We start from the raw sequence: 24,265 nt of genomic DNA, 5'->3' as shown, positions 1-24,265 counted from the left end.
ATGGTATGGGGCAGAGGTTAGATGTTTGATCCTATTGTTCTTTAGGAAGACCTGGAACTCTTCAGATACAAAATGAGGCCCATTGTCACTCACCAGTTGTTCTGGGACACCAGTCTTCGCAAAAAGTTCTCTCAGCACTGTTATAGTTTGGGCAGCGGTTGTGGAAGACATGATAAATGCTTCTGGCCACTTTGAACACGCATTGACAACCACCAGAACTGTAGCGCCCATGAAAGGTCCTGCAAAGTCAACATGAATCCTTTGCCACAGCACAGTAGGCCATTCTCAAGGATGGAACGGTACAGGTTTTGGCATATTTTGACCATGTTGGCATCCTGGGCAATGCATGGCGAGCTGTTCGATCTGCTGGTCGATTCCTGGCCACCACACAAAACCTGTAGTGAGTGATTTCATCTTCACCATTCCTAGGTGACCAGCACGATGCTCTTCCAACACTTGAGCACGCAAGTTTGGAGGTATAATGACCCTTAAACCCCACATGAGGCAACCTCCGTCTAGCATCAGTTCATCTCGGCACTGATAGAACTGCATCTTTTGTTCTACATTCCAGCCAGTTTGAGTAGCTGTGTACACTCGGGACAGTGTTGGATCTCTCCTGGTTTCCCTCTGAATCATTTCAGCTGTCACAGGGGAACTCTCAAGCTGAGCAAGAGTAAAAACATCCAGGGAAGTGCTTCCTTTTTCAGGATTTGCATCATCACCGTCTAATGGTAGACATTATAGTCCATCAGCATTTGGATGACTGTGTGCTCTTTTGAACTCGATCTGGTATCTATGTCCTCATCCCAAAAACAACGCCCACCGCTGCATTCGTGCTGCTGCTGTCAGTGGAATGCCTTTCCATGGATTAAAAATGGAAACCAATGGTTGGTGATCAGTAACCAAAGTAAATTCGTTTCCATACAGATACTGATTGAATCGTTTCACACCGCACACTAGACTCAAAGACTCTATCAATCTGTGCATAATTTCTCTCTGCAGCACTGAGAGAGCGTGAGGCGAAAGCCACAGTGTGTTCAGTTCCATCACCTATGACATGCGATAACTCCACTCCAATACTGTACGGCGAAGCATCACAGGCTAGCTTGATGGGTTTGCATGGATCAAAATGGGTCAACACCATTTCTGATTCCACCAGTTTCTTCGCTTCCTGAAACGCTCATTCACACAGTTTTTTCCACATCCATTTCTATCCTGCTCGTAACAACGCATTCAGAGGGTGGAGAACAGTAGCGAGGTTCGCCAAAAACTGGTTATAATAATTAACAAATCCAAGGAATGACCTAAATTTTGAGACATCTTTCAGCCGTGGGGCCTCTGCAACAGCCCTTATATCTTGTCATGACACTCATGCAAGCCGTTTGTGTCAATTTTGTGTCCACAATATGTAATAGTGCTCCTGAAAAACTCACACTTATCACGTCTTGCACGCAGTCCATAATCTCTTAGTCTCTCTAGGACATGTGTCAAATTCTCCAAATGACTGTCGTCATCCTCTTCAGTGACTATAACATCATCAAGGTAGCACTGGGTACCTCGACATCCTTGAAGTACCTGCTCCATCACTCGTTGCCATAATGCTGGTGCTGAGGCAATGCCGAAAACCAGTCTATTGTATTGATACAAGCCTTTGAGTGTTAATGGTCAGGAACACTTTTGAGTCCTCCTCCATTTCCATCTGCAAATATGCTTCTGTCAGATCTATTTTACTGAAAAACTGAACTCTTGATAATGAAGCAAAGATATACTCTATTCTCGGTAGTGGATATTGTCCTGCTTGCAGTTCAGAGTTGATGGAGACTTTAAAATCCCTGCACAGTCTTACGGTTCTGTCCTTCTTGGCGACAGGAACAACTGGCATTGTCCAGGGGCTCCAGTCAGCTTTGGACAGTATTCCTTCAGCTTCCAACTGATCCAGCTCCGTTTCCACTTTCTGGCGAATAACACAGGGAACTGGGCATGCTTTGTGAAATTTGGGTACTGCGCCCTCATTCAGAGTTATTTTCCCTTTAATATGCTTCAATGGTTGGGGGTATGGTGGCGCAGCGGGTATGGTGGCGCAGTGGGTTGGGCCGCAGTCCTGCTTTCTAGTGGGTCTGGGGTTCGAGTCCCCCTTGGGGTGTCTTGCGACGGAGTGGCGTTCTGTCCTGGGTGTGTCCCCTCCCCTTCTGGCCTTACGCCCTGTGTTGCCGGGTAGGCTCCAGTTCCCTGCAACCCTGTATGGGACAAGCAGTTCTGAAAATGTGTGTGTATGCTTCAATGTTCCTATTCCTTTTTGGAACACCACTGCAGCATCATCCAACACCTTTTTCAGTTTCTTTTGAGTGCCTGGCAAAACAGGAACTGAGACTTGTAGACTTTTTATGGATTTCCAGTCCAACTTTAACTTTCTCAACCAGTCACATCCCCAAAGTGCTGGTCCTGTCGTCGGAACTATGTACAGATCTTGTTTGCGCTGTTGATCATTGTACTTTACAGTCACTGGCATCACACCCAGAGGAACTATGGTCTCGCCAGTACATGTTTTCAGTTTAACAGGTAATGGCTTTAATTTTGCTTTTGTGAAGTGTCTTTCAAAGTCTGTGACATTACAGATACGGCAGAGCCTGTGTCTAGCGTCATTCTGATTGACTGTCCATTCACCTGTGGTGTTAGCCAGATTGGTTGTTTCAAGTCACCTTTCAGACTGTAGATTCCCAGAGTTGCCAACCCTGCGTCGCTTTCTTTATCTGATTTTTGAGCAGCAGCATGCACATCTCTACTTTTCTTTCTCTGAGCCTTGTATTGTCTGTCTTTCTCATGGTATGAAATATCAGAACGACATGCTCTTTGTATGTGTCCAACTTTATTGCATTTTCTGCACGTTTCAGTTTTGAATCTGCACTGGTTTGCTTTCTGTCTGCCCTTGCCACAACGGTAGCATAATTCTGTAGTTTGCACTGTCCTTTTCAGTTTATATACAGTGTAGTCACTTTGTTCACCGACATTTTCACTCCGGATCACAACTCTACTGCGTCTCTGGCAGCTGTTTCCACGGCGACAGCAACTTCAACTGCACGTTTGAATGTGAGATCCAACTCCGTAAGCAATCTTTTCTGGATACTCCCAGCGCATCATTCAGTCCATCTCCAAACTGACAGTGTTCTGACAGCTTCTTTAATTCAGCCACATAAGCTGCGATAGACTCTCCCTTGTTTTAGTTACATTTCTGAAACCAAAAATGTTCCGCTATAAGTAGAAGTTTTGGTGTTAAATGGTCCTGCAATGTTTGCACACTATTATCAAAGCTGAGTGGGGGGGTGTGGTGGCGCAGTGGCACAGTGGGTCCTGCTCTCCAGTAGGTCTAGGGTTCGAGTCCCGCTTGGGGTGCCTTGCGACGGACTGGCGTCCCGTCCTGGGTGTGTCCTCTCCCCCTCCGGCCTTATGCCCTGAGTTGCCGGGTTAGGCTCTGGTTCCCCGCGACCCCGTATGGGATGAGCGGTTCTGAAAATGTATGTGTATGTATGTATCAAAGCTGAGGTCTGCAGGTTTTGTGGGGGCAGTGAGACTCCTCAGCAATCCATAAGTTTTTCCTCCCATTGAACTTAACATTACCAACACTCACTTGTCATCGGCAATGCCACTGGCTTTGAAATACTGTTTGATTAGTTCACAGTACATTGTACAATCATCTGTAGCACTGTCAAATGCACCAATTAGTCTGACTTATCCAGCCATATTTCTTATTTCACTTACTGGTCTGTATTGTACTTCCCCCTCTCCATCTGAGCGTATCTGTCACACTTTTCCCAGGAAAGAAAATGTCCATCCACAAAAAAAAAAAAAAAACAGGAGAAACTTCAGTACAATATCTGAAAAATCCTTGTCGCCAACTGTCGTGTTTTGCTGGAGTATTCATAATACTCGAACATAAATAAAGATAAGACATGATGGATTATGTTTTCTCTTTCTTTCTTTACTGAACCACATGCAAGAAACAAGTCTCCTTCACTTTGTACATACAGTATCACCTGGCCAACCAAACTCTAACCCACGTTACTATTAACACTTACCCTTGAATTTATACAACACTCAATACACAACAGTAACATCTTCAGTGCATTTGCTGATGTAGGCAGTCACTGTGGTAGCAGGGTATCAGGATTTTTCTATCCTGTGTTTTATGCACCTACTTGAACGATGAACCTCAATGCTGCGAGTGGTAGGTAACAAACTAGGTTTACTTGAATCACATGCCTGCAGCTATGTCTCTTTCTCTTAATGTAATGCATAAATTGTACTTTTGCTGAGATGTACGATGGTTTGAACAAAAGCATCTGCTAAATAAATAAATGTAAACGTAAATGTTTGTGTGCTGGCTGTTAGAGGCTACTTCTCTGAACACACCCCAGTCTATGTGCTCAGAGCAGTCCATCAGAGCTGAGGTAGCCCCCTCAGGCTAGATCCTGATCAGTTTCTTAACTAGTTTGGTGAGTTTCAGAAGTGGTATGTATGCTAGGATTAGTATAACAGAGATGTGATCTAAGTATCCTAAATGGGGGCAGGGAATGCTTGCAAAAGTTACGTGCTGTTGGATCTTTGGTAGCAGTTTTTATATTGGTATTATTGAAATCTCCAGCAATGACAAAAATGATGGATTATGTTTTCAGGGTCTGATGTCTGCTGCTCATTAATGGCACATTTCACTTAGTGCCACTGACACGTTAGTGCTCAGACACAAGTATAGAGCCACAATAAAACCCACAGTAAACTCCCTTGGCAGATAATAAGGCTGGTACTTTACAACGATGAACAGTATTTGAGGACTACCATATCACACCATTTTTTGTTGATGTAAATGCACAAGCCCACTCCCATTTCTTACCAAAGAGTGATGCCGCTCTGTCTGCTCTCATGGAGGTTAGCCTGTCCAGTTGAATTGCTGCATCCAGAATGTTGTCATTTAACCACATTTCCACAAAGATACAGTATAAATACAACTCCTCCACTTCATGGTGGATTGTTCTTTGTAGGCAAATGAAATCTATCTTCATTTCTAGTGAGCATACATTAGCAAGTAGAATGTACGGGAGCACAGGTCTGGCAGGGTTAGCCTTCAGCTTTGCATAAATACCTCCACATTTGCCCCGCATCTGCTTTCTCTCACAGCACACTGGATGCCTCTTCTGGCAGGCTGCTGCAGCGGTCAGGCACAGGGACTGGTTCGTGCAGCAAGCCGAGGCAGTGCCACTCTCCTTTAGTTAATGGAGCAATTTGGTAGCGTGTGAGCGAGCTACCGATTTCCAGCATAGTCTGTCCATTGTAGGTGGTTTTTTTCATAGACTGAGTGCTCCTACTAGCCATTTTAGACGTATGACATAATAATGGCAACAATACCTTAAGCTCGTGAAAGGCTGCTGCATCTGTGCACGCTGTCATTATTCCAATGGCTCATGGACAAGTTCCTCAAGCCACGTGCTGGGTATACTGCGGCCTATCTGGATGATGCTATTATCTAGAGACCTGACTGGCCACAGCACCTGGCCCACCTTCGGGTGGTTTTACAGTCCCACCGGCAAGGTCCCTGCCGGACCTCACCTGACAAGGGGCCCAGTCCAGTGGACGGAGGAGTGCCAGACTGCCTTCTACGTAATTAAGGAAAGGTTGTGTGGGGGACAGATCTTAGCATGTCCTGACTTCTCTCTTCCCCTTCTCCTGCAGACAGATGTGTCAAAACATGGTCCAGGGGTTGGACAGGTGTGCTGCCCACTGCTGCACAGCAGCCAGAAGCTGGTGCAGTTCTTACCCTTTGCTACTATCTCCTGGGATGGGAGTTCTGCCTCTGCATGGACCACACTCCCTTTCAGCGGTTGCAGTCTACAAAAGATACTAATCATTTACATTTATTAATTTAGTTGACGCTTTTCTCAAAAGCAACTTACAATGTTAAGATCACAGTTATTACAAGCTTACACTCATTTATCCATTTATACAGCTGGGTATTTTTTTTTTTTTTACTGGAGCAATTCAGGGTAAGTACCTTACTCAAGAGTAACTACAGGCAGAGGCAAGGATCAAACCTGCGACCTTTGGGTCCAAAGGCAGTCAAATCCCCGCATCACTTGCTGATACCTGGCTCTGCAGCCCTTCCAGTTCCAGATCACTCAGTGGCCAGGAGCAAAGGTGGCAGTCCTGGATTTCCTCTCCTGATGGGCTGGGGATGGGGCCAGGCTGCATAGTCAGGGGTGCGCTTGTTTCTGGCAGTGGAGGAGTATGGCATGCATGTTTTGCAGCAAGCAGGGGCATTGAGGAGGAAGGATCGACACGCTACTGTACCTAATCATTCACCTTGTTTAACCCCTTTTTCTAAGAGTAGGGAGAACAGCATCCAGGACCAGAGAAAGTGCAAGTGTGAATGGCTACGAGACAAAGGACAAACCACCAACTTAACCAAAGTACCTGTGAAGCCCCAGCACCAACCATTTTCCATCCCCCTTATGTCTGAGTACCAAGCACTGAAATAAATGCTTAGAACACTCCCCCATGTCTGCCAAGTGGTCACTGTTACATGATCCAAGTGCCAATGACTGCCCACCACCTCAGGCATTCTAGAATAAAAATCTTCTATGTCAATTTACAGCTATTTATAACATTGTAGGTAAGTTATAATAACTTGACGTCCCGGTTAACATAGGCATGCCTCGTCCGGCATGCATTCAACAGCTTCCTTCAACAAGGAGTATTGGTATCATCACCAGATCTTCACCAGATAAAGCCTTTCATCAGCCACTACTGCGGCACTGTTTTTGCGAGGGTATCAGGATTTGTCTACCGTGTGTTTTATGCACCTACTTGAACAATGAACCTCGGTGCAGCAAGTGGTAGGTAACAAACTAAGTTTACTTGAGTCACATATCTGCAGCTATGTCTCTTTCTCTTAATGTAATGCAGAAATTGTACTTTCGCTGAGATGTACGTCGCTTTAGACAAAAGTGTCTGCTAAATGAATAAATGCAAATGTAAATGTATCATGGCCAGCCTCCTCAGGTGTCATCGTGAGGAAACACTACTCAACAAGAAAAAAAAGAAGACTGTATTATTATCATTATTATCATTGCTGTTGCTATTATACATATATTGTACAAACAGTGGTGTGTTTAATGTTAAACACACAACAAAAAAATCAGACTGATTTCAGGACTTTTTGTACTGGTGAAGTCAAAGAATGGAAAGGGGTGTTTTCCACATACACACTGAAGCAACTCAGGCTTTTTAAAATGATCAGCACACTAATAGAAGCTATTTTCTAATTGCACATTTGGGTTCAAACCTCTCTAGATGTGCAGTCTCCACTTACTCAAAAACATTACGGATGCCTCTTGTAGCTCAATAGGAATTATACCTCGGCTTTTCAGATGTTCTAAGCTATCTTTGGTTCCTGAGCTAAATAATTCCCAGGTGCAGATGATTAAGCTTACACACACCATTATGAATCCCTGTAATTGGAAATACTGTAATTGAAAAGGTACAACAATGAGTTTATTTCTTGAGAAGACTGAGGAGCGCGAGACTGCGCCAGGATGTGAATTTCTACTATGTACAGTGGAGAGTTTACTGGCATACTGCATTACAGCATAGTATGCCAGCTGCACAAGATAAAACCAGAAGGTTCTGCAACGGGTCAACCAGATGGCTCAAAATATCATTGGCACACAGCTACCGGCAGTCGAAAACATTTCTTTGTCTAGACGTCAGAGCACAACCTCCAAAATGATCAGGGACTCCACTCACTCTGCACACTGTCTCTTTAAACTGCTTCCCTCTGGCAGGAGAAACAGGACAATTCACTTACATACCACTAGGATGAAAAACAGCTTCTTCCCTAGAGCTATAAAGCAGCTGAATACTGCCTGATTTACCCCCCGAATACACACATAATACATGGAATTGCACATGCACCTCAAAACTTTGTTTTATTGCCTGTCATACTGTTTTCTGTATTATTTTGTTAAATTTGTTTATTTTTCATACTTAAGTGGTTGCATTTTATATTGTTGTTGTTTTATGTCTGAAGAACTCAGGGAATATCATTATAATTTTGAACAGGATTACAATAAAGTCTTCAGTTCAATTCACACACACTGTCTGAACTGCTTGTCCCATACAGCACTGTGGAGAGCCAGAGCCTAGCAACACAGGGTGTGGGGCTAGGGACACACCCAGGGTGGGACACCAGTCCATCACAAGGCACCCCAAGAGGGACTTGAACCCCAGTCCCACAGGAAAGGAGGCGCTGGTCCAACCCACTGTGCCACCACACATCCCCAATTCAATTCAATGCAATTCAATTCAGTTCATAACTGGTTCTATTTGCCAGCTTTCGGAACTTTCAGCGCCTTAACACTCCACATCAGTAACCATCTTCTCAGACTTCAAGTGGGGGTTTTAAATATGAAGACGGGGAGTCACGGCAACTAGGTGTTTATTGTAACCAGGTGTATGTATTATAGCCAGCAAACGTGTTCAGGTGTCTGTTGGTGTCCCTTACTCATGTGCAACAAATTCAGATTTATCCATTAACAGAGGTCAGTTTACTATTATTTCTTTTGCTCAAAATATAATTGGTTCCTGTGTAAAAAAAAATGTGTTGGCTAAAATTAAAAATAATATTTACATGTATGGGATATGTAAATTGAGGTACATTTTTGTGATAGCTGGTAGCATAGTGGTTAGTGCTACTGCTTTTAGACCCAAAGGTTGCAGGTTCAATTTCCACTTCTGGCTGTAGTACCATTGAGCAAGGTACTTACCCTAAATTGCTACAGGGGGAAAAAAAAAAAACTCCACTGTATAAATGGATAAATAATTGTAAATACCTTAACATTGTAAGTCCCTTTGGAGAGAAGTGCCAGCTAAGTGTAAACTTAAATGGATTCAAACCCATAGCTCATAAGCTGTAAGGCACCAATGCAACCTGCTATACCAGCACCTTAATAAGATGTTATAAAGTATGTAGTGAATAAATGTCTGAATAAATTAAAGAAAGAAAAACAAAACCACAGAAATACTACCAAGCTGAAACTCACCAGCAAGAAGAGACCATCCTCAAATAAGGAAGCTATAGTTTAAACACCTCTATGAGCCAATTTCAAAAACCATGATGTTCATAATAGAGCTGCTGTTTGAAAATGGCTTGTAATGAGGGCAAGCATGAGCACAAAACCTGTAAGACTCCATAAGTGGTGCAAGTTATATGAGCTGATGAATCTTCTGTCACATTTCTTTATGAATGACAACAAATAAAACAATAAGGCAATGAGCAACCAAAAGAAGTCTTCAACCCACACCTGTGATGACACAGATAGTCATCTTTTAGGATTCACTGCTATGTCTGTTCATATTAGTGTTAAGGTTAAACCCACACATATGGCTGAAACTGCTTATCCTAGGTGGGGTCACAGAAAACTGGAGCCTAACCTGGCAACACAGAGTGCAAAGCTGGAGGAAAGACACCCAGGATGGGATGCCAGTCCATTGCAAGGCACCCCAAGTGGGACTCAAACCCATGACCTGCCAAAGAGGAGGACCCAACCAAACCCACTGCACCACCACACCCCAGGCTTAAATCATATAACCTTATTTTAGGGTACCACATGCTAAGATATACCCTCTGGATAGTAATAGTGAAAATTTATGGGAAGTGGTTTCAATACAAACGGACAGTGTGATAGTAGGAGACCCAAGATCACAACATGGGCTATGGGCAACAACTTGGATTAGAGTGAGAGCAAAGGGGTTACATTTAATTAAAGATTTCATTTAGCAAATATTGAAGGTTTCATTTTTTGTAGATTTAAACTGATCTGTTGACCTGAGAAGGGGGCGCGGTGGCACAGTGGGTTGGACCAGGTCCTGCTTTCTGGTGGGTCTGGGGTTCAAGTTCCGCTTGGGGTGCCTTGCGACAGACGGGCATCCTGTCCTGGGTGTGTCCCCTCCCCCTCCAGCCTTATGCCCTGTGTTACCGGTTAGGCTCTGGCTCCCCGCGACCCCAAATGGGACAAGCGGTTCAGAAAGTGTGTGTGTGTGTTGACCTGACATCACAATTAATTGATTAGCTGGATGTCTCATGCAATCTAATATATTTTGTTTCATTCTTTACAAAATCAATTAATATTGTTGTACTGACCTCCGGCAAAAGGAGGATTTTGAGGAAATTGACTCATGAACTGAAGTCCCAGGTGTGGGGAATTGCTTAACCAGAATTGCTCCCATAAATCCAAGCCATCGGCCACTCTGGGTAAAAGTGCTAAAAAAACAGCGACATAATGACAAGCTCCCACATAGTGCAGTACATACTAACAAGCATGACGACCTATCACAACTTGATTCAAAGCAGTGTAAATACTGACAGCCACAACATCTTTTCTCCAAAGCAACTTACAATGTTAAGCTATACCTACAATTATTTACCCATTTATACAGCTGGGTAATTTTTACCGGAGCAATTCAGGGTAAGTACCTTGTTTAAGGGCAGTAAAGCAGTAGAAAAGCTTCAAACCTGTGACTTTTGGATCCAAAAACAGCAGAACCAGCTATCCCAATTATCCCAAACTGTTACACAACAAACTCAAACAGACAGATACGACCTCATCAAAACCTAGTCAAAATTGAAGTTAGAACTGAAAAACTGAAGTTGAAACTGAAATTAAAGTCTCTGATTTGCTTTGCAACTACTTTAACAATAAAAGTATGAATGTTTCATTTAAAGGGATGGTACAAAGAGGTTACAACTTTGGACTCCAAAGATACGAGTGTAAATCACACCTCCTGCTGTAGTACCTTTCAGCAGAGTATCAAACTTAAATGTATCAATGGAATTAAGAACCACCTCGCTGTATCTATGGGTAAAATTACTGCAAATAGCAGTTTAACGTTGCAAGTTACTGTGGGGGAAATCATCAGCTAAATGAAAAAAAAATGTCTGACTCATGCTGGTCCCTGTCAAACGTTTCTTTATAAAAAAAGACATTTGAAAAAATAATCGGTTTATTGAATCCAGGACCACTACAAGATTGCTTTTCAAACATGATGCTTAGAATTAGATGCAAACCCTTTTGTCAAAACCTATCCCCACACTTAACGGGATAATTCGATCCGTTAGCCCAATTCCGGCTGCAAGTCGGTCAAATTACTATTATTAGTCATGGAAAAATTATGAGTTCCTGCCACTGGACCGGACGAAAAATGTCACCTACAATTAATTAAAGTATCAAAACAAACGGTACTTTATGCATGGATGGAAATAATGCCAACAACATACTTTAGAATATAATATATTCATAGGAAATTGTGCTTGTCTATCATATTTTAATACATGATTTATTATGAATAAACGCTTGTTCTCAATCATTATTTCAGGTAAATATTCACATGCCTGGATGGACGCCCCCTCCAACAGGAGAGCAGAACGCGTGCACGCGACTGTCTCGAAGCCAGACGCAGAGGCCTGGAACAAACCCCAAGCAGAGCTCTTCTCCGACGGCTTGTCTAACACAGAATGGAGCTACGTCAACACGAACTTTTCTTACAAATAGCCGTGATATCCTAGCAAGACTGTTTTTGTTGCACCTTGTGTACATAAAAAAATCTTTTTTATTTTGCGTAGTGTGGGATATGATTTTCTTACCATTTAATAGTGAAAACAGACTGAATATCAACGCGGCTGCAGGCTCATATTTAAAAAATAATCTTGAAAATCATCAAGGCAAAGAAAAACCCGTATCATTGCGTTTTGTCATGAAAACAGACGTGTGTGAGAAAATTTTCCACTGTATATATATAATACATGCATGTGTATATATATGTGTGTGTATAGTGTAAATTCTATGTGGTGGAATTAGTAACACAAACTCCTCACGGGATAACCGAGGCAATCCGCAAATCCCGACTGCGCGCACGATGTCAATGGCATGCTGTACGTCTTAAGTATGATTTACACAAGTTTAAAAATGAAAACGACAAGCAGCAGAGCCAGATACAGTCACTCAATGATACAGTCACTCACTGTCCGAAGCCATGTCGAAACGCCCAAGGGTGAGGGATGGAAGGGATCTTTGCAGTAAAGCGCTGGGGTGCAGCAGTGGCGACTCTCTACGACAACCGCAGCAGACCCGCTCCCTCTGCACCCGAACTCTCTCCGACCAGCCGCACTCGGTTCCTCTTGCACATTCACTGCGCCACCTTCAGTCGGTAGTCCAGTATAGCAGTACCAGTCTACAGCTCTGCCAGTTCTCTAATATAGTATATACCATGTACAATTTTGCAAGTTGCGCCAATGCATTACTACCCAGTCTCTTTTGATACATCACAATGCTGAAGAAAGGTATTCGTAACTGAAATATTAATTCAATTTTTTCACACTCTTTGATAGTATACTGAGTAGTTTATTTTACCTGTTTCAAGGAAGTATTAATGTTTTTGTTACAACTTTAAGTTTCTACAGAACTTAAACTATTAATATACGGAGGGATAGTACATATTCTTCCGCTTAAATTATGACGTAGTGACTTGATCCAACTTGTGCTCATAAGTTGAGGAACCAGTGAATAGTCTCTGAGAGGAGTGTGGTGGCGCAGTGAGTTGGACTGGGTCTTGCTCTCCTGTGGGTCTGGGGTTTGAGTCCCGCTTGGGGTGCCTGTGATGGACTCACTGGTGTCCCATCCTGGGTGTGTCCCCTCCCCCTCCTGATTTGCCCAGTAGGCTCTGATTCCCTGCTACCCCCTATAGGACATGTGGTTCAGAAAATGTGTGTGTGAATGGTGCCCCTCTCTCTCACACACCACCTTTCTTGCCTGCTGGCAGAATGAATATGGGAATGCATAGTGACTGTGGTTGTGTGCTTCTAGGTCCCCACTAGTTTCAATTCTAGCCACAGCTGTGTTCTAATTAAGCACAAAATTCAGTAGGCAGCTGGTAGCACAGTGGTTACAGCTGCTGCCTTTGGATCCACAGAATGCAGATTCCAATCCCACCTTCAGCTATAGTAGTATTTATAATTTTGGAATGAGCATAGATACAGATCATACGGCTTTTGAATATAATTCTGTGACAAAATTCACTTTAGATTCTGTGGCTCCACCAAAAGCAATTATTAGAACTATAAGAAACTCGCTGTGGTCCAATGAATCAACTCGTGTTGTAAAGTTAGAATGTCGTAAATTAGAGCATAAATGGCATTCGACTAAACAGCATGTTACACATTCCCGAACAGGCAGTCACCCTCTTATAATCCCTGTCAGCCGCCTGTCATGGCGAACAGGGGACACAGGGGTGGCTGGACCCAAGTGCAGGATCGTTAATTTAGAACCAAGGGATCAGATGTGTTCTGGTTGTCGGGGACAGGTGACTAGTCGGTTGATTGGCAGTCAGAATGAGATCAAAGAGGAAAAGGGAAGAGGCTGAGAGGTGTTTTTATAGCTGAGTGTTTCGATTAACGCTATGTGCCAGGTGCTGCTGGTTGAGGTGCAGACGTGGACATGACAGTACCCCCCTCCACGTGTGCACGGGTGGCACTTGCCACCCTGCGATCTCTGGAAGGGGGGCAACCTCTGGTATGGGGCGCTGGCTGATCCGATGGTCCCTATGGAATTTGGCGATGAGGGACGGATCAAGATGTCACGCACCGGCACCCACCTGCATTTCTCTGGGCCATACCCTCTCAGTCTACCATGAGGTAGTAGATGCCCCCATGTCGATGCTTGGAATCTAGAAGGGTGTGGACGGCATAGGCCAGTGTCCCATTCACCTCAACAGGAGGGGGAGTCGGGTCTTCTCAGGATGCCTGAAGAAGCAAGGTCCTGTAGGGTCTGAGCAGGGAGACATGGAAGGTGGGGCATATAGAACAGTGTGGAGGCAACTGTAACCAGTAAGTGACTGGAGTGATGTGTTGAATGATCTTGTAGGGTCCAATGCAGCAGGGGCAGAGTTCTTTGGAGGGCAGTTTGAGCTGGATGTCCCGGGTGGACAACCACACTGGTTGTCCTTGTTGGGAAAGCAGGGTGCAGTGATGACAGTCAGCTTGTTGTTTGTAGCGGTGGACACTCTGGCGCAGGTGTTCTTGAACCGCACACCAAACTTCCTCGCTCCTCGGGAACCAGGAATCAACCGCGCTCCGTCTGGCCCGCTGGTACCCGTCAGCTGCTTCAGGAGTCCCATGAGCCAGCCAGGCCCGATAGAACTCCTTCTTCAGCTTGACGGCATCCCTTACCTCCGGTGTCCACCACCGTGTTCGGGGATTGCCGCCGCACCAGGCGCCGGAGACCTTATGGGCGCAGCTCCGAACGCCGCCCCGACAATGGAGGCGTGGAACATAGTCCATTCAGGCTCAATGTCCCCCACCTCCCTCGGGACCTGGTTGAAGCTCTGTCGGAGGTGGGAGTTGAAGACCTCTCTGACAGGGGCCTCCGCCAAACGTTCCCAACAGACCCTCACTATGCGTTTGGGCCTGCCAGGTCTGTCCAGCTTTTTCCCCCGCCATCGAATCCAACTCACCACCAGGTGGTGATCAGTTGACAGCTCAGCCCCTCTCTTCACCCGAGTGTCCAAGACATATGGCCGAAGGTCAGAAGAAACGACTACAAAGTCGATCATCGACCTCCGACCTAGGGTGTCCTGGTGCCAAGTGCACTGATGGACACCCTTATGCATGAACATGGTGTTTGTTATGGATAAACCGCGACTAGCACAGAAATCCAATAACAACTCACCGCTCGGGTTCAGATCAGGGAGGCCGTTCCTCCCAGTCACGCCCCTCCAGGTGTCACTGTCACTGTCCACGTGGGCGTTAAAGTCCCCCAGTAGAACGACAGAGTCCCCAGTGGGAGCGCTTTCCAGCACGCCCCCCAGGGACTCTAAAAAGGCCGGGTACTCTACACTGCCACTAGGCGCATAAGCACAAACGACAGTGAGAGACCGTTCCCTGACCCGAAGGCGTAGGGAGACGACCCTCTCATTCACCGGGGTAGACTCAAACATATGGCGGCTGAACTGGGGGGCTATTAATAAGCCCACACCCGCCCGCCGCCTCTCACCTTGGGCAACGCCAGAATAGTGGAGAGTCCACCCTTGATCGAGAAGAGTGGTTCCAGAACCCAAGCTGTGAGTGGAAGTGAGCCTAACTATATCTAGACGGTATCTCTCAACTTCCCACACCAGCTCAGGCTCCTTCCCCGCCAGTGAGGTGACATTCCAAGTCCTAAAAACCAGAGTTGGCGCCCGAGGTTTGGGTCGGCCGGGCACTCGGCCCCGACCACCGCCCAAATCACAATGCACCGTCCCCTTACGGTTTCTCCGGCAGGTGGTGAGCCTACCGAAGAGCGGCTCCATGTCATGGCTTCGGGCTGATCCCGGCCAGGTCCCATGGGCATAGACCTGGCCACCAGGCGCTCGCATGCGAGCCCCCCCCCCCCAGGCCTGGCTCCAGGGTGGGGCCCCGGTGACCCCATACCGGACAGGGTAAACGAAAGCCTTGATTTTTTCTTCATAAGGGGTTTTTGAACCGCGCTTTGTCTCGTCTGTCATCCAGGACCTGTCTGCCATGGGAGACCCTACCAGGGGCATATAGCCCCAGACAACATAGCTCCTGGACTCATTCAGGCACTCAAACCCCTCCTCCACGATAAGGTGGCGGTTCACGGAGGGGTCAAACGGAACCCAGTAATGCAGAAACAGTACTTTGCATTCATGGACAAAATCTTTCAAAATGGACATGCTGAAGTAGCACCACCACTAAGGGACAATGAGGAATGCTGGTTCCTTCCTACATTTGGAATATATCATCCTCGGAAGCCCGACCAGATTAGGGTGGTGTTTGATTCAAGCTCAAAATACCAAGGAATCTCCCTAAATGATGTATTACTGACTGGCCCAGATTTAAACAACACGTTGATCGGTGTTCTGCTCCGCTTTCGCAAGGAGAAAGTAGCCGTGTTAGCAGACATCCAGCAAATGTTCTACTGTTTTGAGGTAAGCGGAAACCATCAAAACTTTCTTAGATTCCTGTGGTGCGAAGAAAATGATATCAACAAAAACATCATTGACTATCGAATGAAAGTTCATGTTTTCGGCAATAGCCCTTCGCCTGCTGTCGCCATCTACGGGCTGAAAAGAGCCATTAGAGAAGGTGCACCACGTTATGGCGATGATATGGTTCAGTTTGTGGAAAGACATTTCTATGTCGATGATGGTCTCATATCTGTACCAACTGATCACGAAGCAATTGACCTGCTTAAAAGGACACAGGCCTCTCTAGCGGAATCAAACCTTCGCCTTCACAAGTTCACCACAAACAGTCAAAATGTCTTAAAGGCCTTATCCCCAGAAGACTGTGCAACAACTGTCAAGGACTTAGACCTCAGCGGAGAGACACAATCCATCCAGCGCAGTTTGGGCCTCCTGTGGGAGATATCGACAGACACCTTTACCTTTCCTGTATCAACAGATCCAAAGCCCTTCACTCATCGTGGTGTGTTATCCACTGTACACAGCATTTTTGACCCTCTAGGTCTGCTGGCCCCTGTCACTGTCTGTGTGAGAGCCCTTCTTAGAGAGCTTACTCCTGACCTCTTCGATTGGGACACTCCTCTCCCAGAAGAAAAACGGGACTCATGGCGCGAATCGCTTCACGATCTCAAGCAGATGCACATACCACGAACCTATACGGACATGTCACTTTGCAACAATGAGCACATTGAGCTTAGTGTGTTCTCAGACGCCTCGACAAAGACGATTGGAGCCGTTGCATATCTCAAGACTGTTCAAAAAGATGGTCACACTGAGATCGGATTTGTCATGGCTAAAGGACAGTTAACACCCAAATCCGAACCCACCATCCCACGTCTAGAACTCTGTGCGGCTGTTTTAGCTGTTGAGTTGGCAGACCTCATCCAAGAGGAGCTAGATGTAAAGTCTGATAAGATTAATTTCTACAGTGACAGCAAGGTAGTACTCGGATACATCCATAATACCACTAAAAGGTTCTGCGTCTATGTGTACAACAGGATTCAGCTTATACGCCACTCTTCCAAACCAGAACAATGGCACTATGTTCCCTCTGAAGAAAATCCAGCGGATCACATTTCAAGATTCCTGCCCGCCTCTTGTCTAGCGCAAACAACCTCGTTCTTTGGACCATCATTCCTACGGAATACCCCTGGAGAAAGCAAGCACACATGTGAAAGATTTGACTTAATACAACCGGAAAGGGACATTGAAATCAGGCCAGAAATAAAAACTTACAGTACGCACCTGATGGAGAACATACTCAATTCAGATCGCTTCCAGCGCTTCTCTAGTCTTCATTCACTCCTTAGAGCTATTGCATGCGTGACTCACATAGCCAAATCCTGCAAACAATCGGGCAAAGTTAGTGCGTGCAAAGGATGGCATTGGTGCACAAAGATCTGCCTTCCAAAAGGAACTTGTGGCTCTGCATGCTAAAAAGCCCATTCCAAAGGATAGCTGTCTCCAAAAGCTTAGCCCAATCATCACAGATGGCTTGATTCGCATTGGAGGCCGGCTACAACATTTGAACTTAGAAACTAATGAAAGGCATCCTGTGATTTTGCCTAGGAACAGCCATGCAGCCTTACTGCTGACGCGCCATCACCATGGGCAAGTGAAACACCAGGGACGCTACTTCACGGAGGGAGCCATACGAGCAGCAGGGTACTGGATCTTAGGTGGCAAAAGGTTCATCAACACAGTCATTCATAACTGTGTGACGTGCGGGAAGCTTAGAGGTAAAGTTGAGGAACAATACATGGCAGACTTACCTACAGAGCGTCTCCAAATATGCCCTCCATTCACCTATGTTGGACTAGATGTTTTCGGTCCGTGGATGGTTACTGCTAGGAGGACCCGTGGAGGACATGCAGAAAGTAAAAGATGGGCAATCATGTTCAGCTGTTTAAGTTCTAGAGCAGTACACATAGAGCTGATAGAGTCCATGGATGCATCAAGTTGCATAAATGCACTTAGGTGCTTTTTCACCATCAGAGGACCAGCTAAGCAGCTGAGGTCCAACTGTGGCACGAACTTCATTGGCGCAAGCAAAGAACTTGGAATGGATAAAAGCCAACTGGACCCGGGAATACAAAGATACCTCAGTGAAAAAGGATGTGTTTGGGAGTTTAATCCTCCTCATGCTTCGCATATGGGCGGCAGTTGGGAGAGAATGATAGGCGTTGCTAGACGGATCTTGGACTCTATGTTGCTAAATGCCCGCCTCACCCACGAAGTTCTCTCTACATTAAAGGCGTAATTTGCTGCGATTATGAATGCGCGACCACTAGTACCGGTTTCTACAGACCCGGACAACCCTCAGGTTCTTTCTCCATCCATGCTTCTCACCCAGAAATCAGGTGCTCCACCCCCACTTGGTGACTTCTCGGAGAAGGGTATGTACACTCAACAGTGGAAACAAGTACAAGCACTGGCAAACCAATTCTGGACACGATGGCGCAGAGAATACCTGCCTTATTTACAGCGCAGACAAAAATGGACCACCCATCGCAAAGACTTGCAAGTTGGAGATGTGGTCCTGCTCAAAGACAAGCAGGCCGAATGCAATTGTTGGCCTATGGCAAGAATAAGCTCCACGTTTCCTGGAACCGATGGTCATGTTAGACAAGTCGAGGTTAAAACGGTTGAGCAGGGTACTGTGAAGACATTTCGCAGACCAATTACAGAAGTTGTTTTACGTCTCCCTGAAGATGTTTAGGTTGACCTGTGGTATACATATGGGTAGTGACCTCACTGAGGTCAGGCGGGGAGTGTCATGTTTAGAAGACATTATTAGTTCATTTTTGGGGTTTGGAACATTTTCCTTTGTCGATAAAGTTCGTTCAAAATTGAGCGCATCACTTCCGGTTGTCAGACCAGGAAAGGCAAGGAAGCCACATGGCCAGCAGCACAAGAATCTGATCGCATCCACAGCTAAGGACTGAGAAATCAATGTCGTAAGTGACTGGAATTTATTATTTAGAGTTTAAAGATACGATATTAAGAATTATTTTATAAAAATATAGAATAATTTATGTTCTAAGAATGTTTTTGACAAACGAACATGTACATGTAAGCTGTATGGTTATGTTAATGTTTGCCACATGTATATAATGTTTTGTTATGTAAAATATTGATACAGACTATTTTTGTAAATTGATTTTCTGTAATGGGGGTGCGGTGGCGCAGTGGGTTGGACCGGAGTCCTGCTGTCCGGTGGGTCTGGGGTTCGAGTCCCGCTTGGGGTGCCTTGCGACGGACTGGCGTCCTGTCCTGGGTGTGTCCCCTCCCCCTCCGGCCTTACGCCCTGTGTTGCTGGGTAGGCTCCGGTTCCCCCGTGACCCCGTATGGGACAAGCGGCTCTGAGAATGTGTGTGTGTGTGTGTGTGTGTGATTTTCTGTAATTTTTTTTTGTATTTTGGTTATAGTTTTCATTTCATGTCTTGGTGAAGGAGTCACCAGTAAAGTCTCAAAAAATACGACGACGAGTCGACTCTTTATCTTGAATGGAGTTTAGCTTGGTGTTTAGTCCGCGGTTGGTACACCTTGACAAGAACACTAGAGTCATGATACTTGAGTAATTACACTCCTAACCAGCAGCATGGTGGTAGAGTGAGCAGTGCTGCTATCTCACAGCGCCTGACTGGTACAAAATGATGTGGGTTCGATCCTTGTTCAGTCTGTATCGAGTTTGCATGTTTTCCCCGTGTATGCGTGGGTTTCCTCCTACAGTAGAAACTTAGACATACTGTTCCGGTTCCTCCACAGTGTGTGAATAACACAGAGAATGTGTGTTACACTGATTCATGGATGAGTAACCCATTGTAAGTAATGTATCTAGTAGTGTAATTCACCTTTGTGAATAAGGTGTGTGGGCTGATAACACTACATAGTATCCATTGGAAGTTGCTTTGGAGAAAAGCATTTGCTAAATAAATAAATAAATAAATGTATGTATCTGCTGAGTTTGGGTGTGTAATAAATTACTTCTGTCATCGCAAAGACAGGAGGTAGGTATTTTGGAGCCAAGTGCAGGTGTCTTTATTCCAGATTCAAGAACACAGAGGCAGATAAAATCAGTGGTCATGGACAGGCATCGGTCTTTTGGGGCCAAAATGTCATTTCTGGGGCAAGACAATACTCAGTACATGGGAAAACAAGCAGACAGCAAAAGCTAGGTAAGAACAAGATGTAAGGGGCAAAGCACTGATTTGCAAGCCAAGCAGGGAGGTATTGCAAGAGTCCACAAACCTGTGTCTGGACGGAGGTGCCTTTATCCCTGGCCTTGTTGATTGTTGTCAGGTGTGGCTGCTTGGCTTGTGGGCATGACAACTTCATTCAGCTGATGCTTTACCCTAAAGCATTTATTTACCCATTTATACAGCTAGGTGTCACACCCATGATCTCATCCAAAACACTGACACATGGCTGTAATCATAGCAGCAAGGCGTAAAGGAAGCCACACCAACATTCCTTGGTTGCAGAATCTCTTTGAGACAACTGTCCCTCCTGAGCTCATGACATGGCTGTTGCACCTAACAGACCCTTCTCTGGGCATCACCTTCCTTGTTACCTCCCTTGTTTCAGTCTCCCACAGCATCAACCACATATTCAGATTCTTCTTCTGAGTAATATTTGCATGGTGGATTGAACCACACCTGTCCTCAATCACAAGTGTTGTTTTTGACCCTTGTAACAAAGAATCCTACAGATAGGTCTACACTCACTCTGTGTAACAGTAAATAACTTTTATGGGAGCAATTCTTGGAATAAGTACCTTATTTAAGGTTATTAGGGTACAGATAAGATTTGAACCAACAGCCTTTGGGTTCAGCAACAGTAACACTAACCACTACACTACCAGCTGCTGTGGTAATCATAGCTAAACAATGTGGTATTTGCCATATTGGGGGTGGGTTAGACTTTCTTTAACACAGGCTGTCATAGTCATAGTTTACAGTTTTCTTCAAAACTTTAATTTAATTTAAAAGTGCTGTTTTCTAAGCAAGCCTGTGTCTTGTGGACCCTGTGAAGGAGCACCAAATCACTCATTTTCCCCAAGGTTTAAAATGTATAATTGTTTATGTATTATTCTCAGCTCAGGGGAGATCAGTGTTCTCAAGCAGACTAAATATACTAACATACACATTCTAACATATAACATTCAAGATACACAGGACAAGATGTTACACCCCATGCATATATTACAATGGCTGTACACAATGACTCAGTCCAACCAACATCACCATGAAGATACAGAGAAAGACATCCAGCATTCCCAACATACTGTATATCTCTATGACTTGAGACCAAATAGCTTAACTTTTTTCCCTAACCAACACAGTCACAGGGTACCAACATGGGTATTTCATGGATATATTCGTTGATATTCATTGTCAAGCGGGCATGTTCAAATTTCTTAGTCATGGAAATTAAGCATGCAACTGGTAATATTTTCGTACTGGATTTAAGGCTATGCTGTGGAATGTAATAATGTAATGTGTGAGGAGCAGGCTGTAGCAGGCACCAGGTCAGAGATTTCCTGATAAAGGCAGGATGTGCACACCAAGAGCATGTCATAAAAGGCCAGTGGTCCTGCCTTGCCTGGAGTGAGGTCAGTTTAAGGTAAGCTGGATGATGGGGTTTGGATGGTTCAGTTTTAGAATGAGGGGTTTGGAGAACAAAAGAAGCAGAAAATTACTAAGCAAAAAGGCGGGAACACATTGACACTCCTACTGTAATGAATTATGTATGAGCTTGGCAAATAAAAGCAGGGAATTAAGACTGAGAAGGGAGACACCCAATTTTCGGGCCTCTCCCATCGGCCGATGTTGTTGTGAAAAGTCTTTGTGTCTGAGTGTGTTTCTTTCAGGGCCTTCTACGGCTGAACCGGAAGAAAACACTCCCTTTGTTGGTTTTTTGTTGAATTAGGCCCACAACAGCTCTGGAAGGCTCAACACTGCAGTCTGGCATCCCAGACCCACCCCCTCCACACACATGTTAGATGCCCTTCACCCTGAACAAATACCGCAACTCCACAAACTCAACTACCCCAGTTAAACCACAGCTCCATACATACTTTGAAATGCACCACCTTCATAAACTCAAACCATCCTGGATTACCACCTTACCTACTAACAAAAACTGCACATCCACCACTCCACAAACTTAAACTAACCTAATTAACAAGGCCATGCCTCCTTACTTACCACCAACTGCCTCCTGTTACTATTCAATTCAATTTATTGTTAGAGAGCACTCTTCTCATGTGGTGACACACAGTGCTTGAATACAGGCATAGGGCAAAGAAACAAATGCATCAGACAAGGAAACAAAGAAAATAGTTAACCAGACTAGCATAGCTGACTGCACACTAGCATAATACATTATCACTGCTTTTATAAAGCTATAAGTATGCCTACTGGCCATGGAGGAAAGGAACACAAAACTCCCAAATGAAAGTTGAGAGAGAACAAAAAATCTCCTGGGGTCCAAGTGCCAGTGGCTGCCCCCCAGTCCTTGGCATTCCAGGTAAAATACATTACATTTATTCAGTTAGCAGACACTTTTCTTCAAAGAGACGTACATCTCAGAGGAATACAATTTGTGCATTACATTAGGAGAAAGAGACACACACACACACACACATTTTCAGAACCGCTTGTCCCATACGGGGTCACGGGGAACCGGAGCCTACCCGGTAACACAGGGCGTAAGGCCGGTGGGGGAAGGGGACACACCCAGGACGGGACGCCAGTCCGTCGCAAGGCACCCCAAGCGGGACTCGAACCCCAGACCCACCGGAGAGTAGGACTGCGCCACCGCACCCCCACTGAGAAAGAGACATAGCTGCAGACATGTGATTCTTAGGTAAACTTAGTTTCTTTCTTTCCAGTTTATGCACTGATGTTCATCTCACGAGTAGGCGCATAAAACTCAGAATAGATGAATCGCGATGACCTTCCTACAATTTTTTTTTTGAAAAAGGTACACAAATTTGGATAGAATACAGGAGTAACTGATATGTAAAGTCTTATCTTGGCATGATCATAAAGTTACGGTGCATGAACATTTACACAATACATGAGCTTGAGAGATCATGGCCAAAGTGAGTCCGGAAAAGGTGAGTTTTCAGACCCTTCCTGAATGTAGACAGAGTTCTGAGTGAGAGGGGGAGGTCATTCCACCACAACAGAGCCAGAACTGAGAACCTCTGTGCTTTATCTTTCATGCGCGGGACCACCAAGCAGGCAGAAGTAGACGAGCGAAGTGGTCTGGTTGGGGTGTAACAGTTCATCATGCAGCAACATTCTGTATCAGCTACAGAGGTTTGATGGCAGTAGCGGGAAGGCTACACAAGAGGGAGTTGCAGAAGTCCAGACAGGATGTCACCATGGCCTGAACAAGTAGTTGGGCAGAGTCAGTTGTGAGATAAGGACAGATCCTGCGGCTATTATGGAGAATGTATCTGCAGGTTTGGGTTGTGGCTTCGATGCGCTGAAAGAAAGATAGACTTAAGTCAATCATCACTTCCAGACTCTTAGTTGAGGAGGTAGGCAAAATTAGTAAGTTGTCCAGTTTGATTGATAGATTGTGACAGGAGGACAGGCCGGCTGGGAGGTGGAGAATCTCTGTTTTGGAGAGGTTGAGTTGGACGTGGTGATCAGACATCCATGTAGAGATGTCTGACAGGCAGGCAGCAATACGTGCAGAAATGTCTGATACTCCAGGTGGAAAGGAAAGAAAGAGCTGAGTATCATCAGTGTAGCAGTGGTATTTTAACCCATGGGAGGCTATGACTGAGTTGAGGGAGAAGGTGTAGATCGAGAAGAGAAGAAGATCCTGTATCGAGACCTGTGGGACACCGGTTGAGAGAGGTCGAGGAGAAGATCAGGAGCTTCGCCAGACCACTTGATAGGATCTGTCAAATAGGTAGGACTCAAAGAATCTTAGTGCCGATCCTTTGATCCCTGGCTGACTGAAAAAGGAGAGTAGAATCCGGTGGTTGACAGTATCAAATGCTGCAGACAGATTGAGGAGGATGAGGACCGAAGAGAGGAAGGTGGTTCAAGCCGACAGGAGACCATCAGATACTGCCAGGAGTGCTGTCTCTATGGAGTGACCAACTTTGAACCCACACTGATATCCATCGAGGAGATGGTTCCAGGTGAGGAATTCAGATAGTTAATCACAGGCTGCCTGCTGC

The 24,265-nt window shown here is 45.2% G+C and overlaps 1 protein-coding gene across 1 annotated transcript in view; it reads right to left on the bottom strand.

The window, feature by feature from the left end:
• LOC108941949 (synaptotagmin-16-like) overlaps positions 1 to 12,167 on the bottom strand; it is a 64,370-nt gene extending 52,203 nt beyond the window's left edge. The window contains exon 1 of the mRNA XM_018764887.1: positions 12,065 to 12,167. Within this exon, the coding sequence (XP_018620403.1) occupies positions 12,065 to 12,077 (13 nt within the window). The 5' untranslated portion in view covers positions 12,078 to 12,167. The remainder of the gene's footprint in view (positions 1 to 12,064) is intronic.
• Between the last annotated feature and the right edge of the window lie 12,098 nt (positions 12,168 to 24,265).

This window comes from Scleropages formosus, chromosome 21 (assembly GCF_900964775.1).
Source record: "Scleropages formosus chromosome 21, fSclFor1.1, whole genome shotgun sequence".
Classification (NCBI taxonomy): Eukaryota; Metazoa; Chordata; class Actinopteri; order Osteoglossiformes; family Osteoglossidae; genus Scleropages; species Scleropages formosus.
This window is presented reverse-complemented; position numbering and strand designations above follow the sequence as displayed.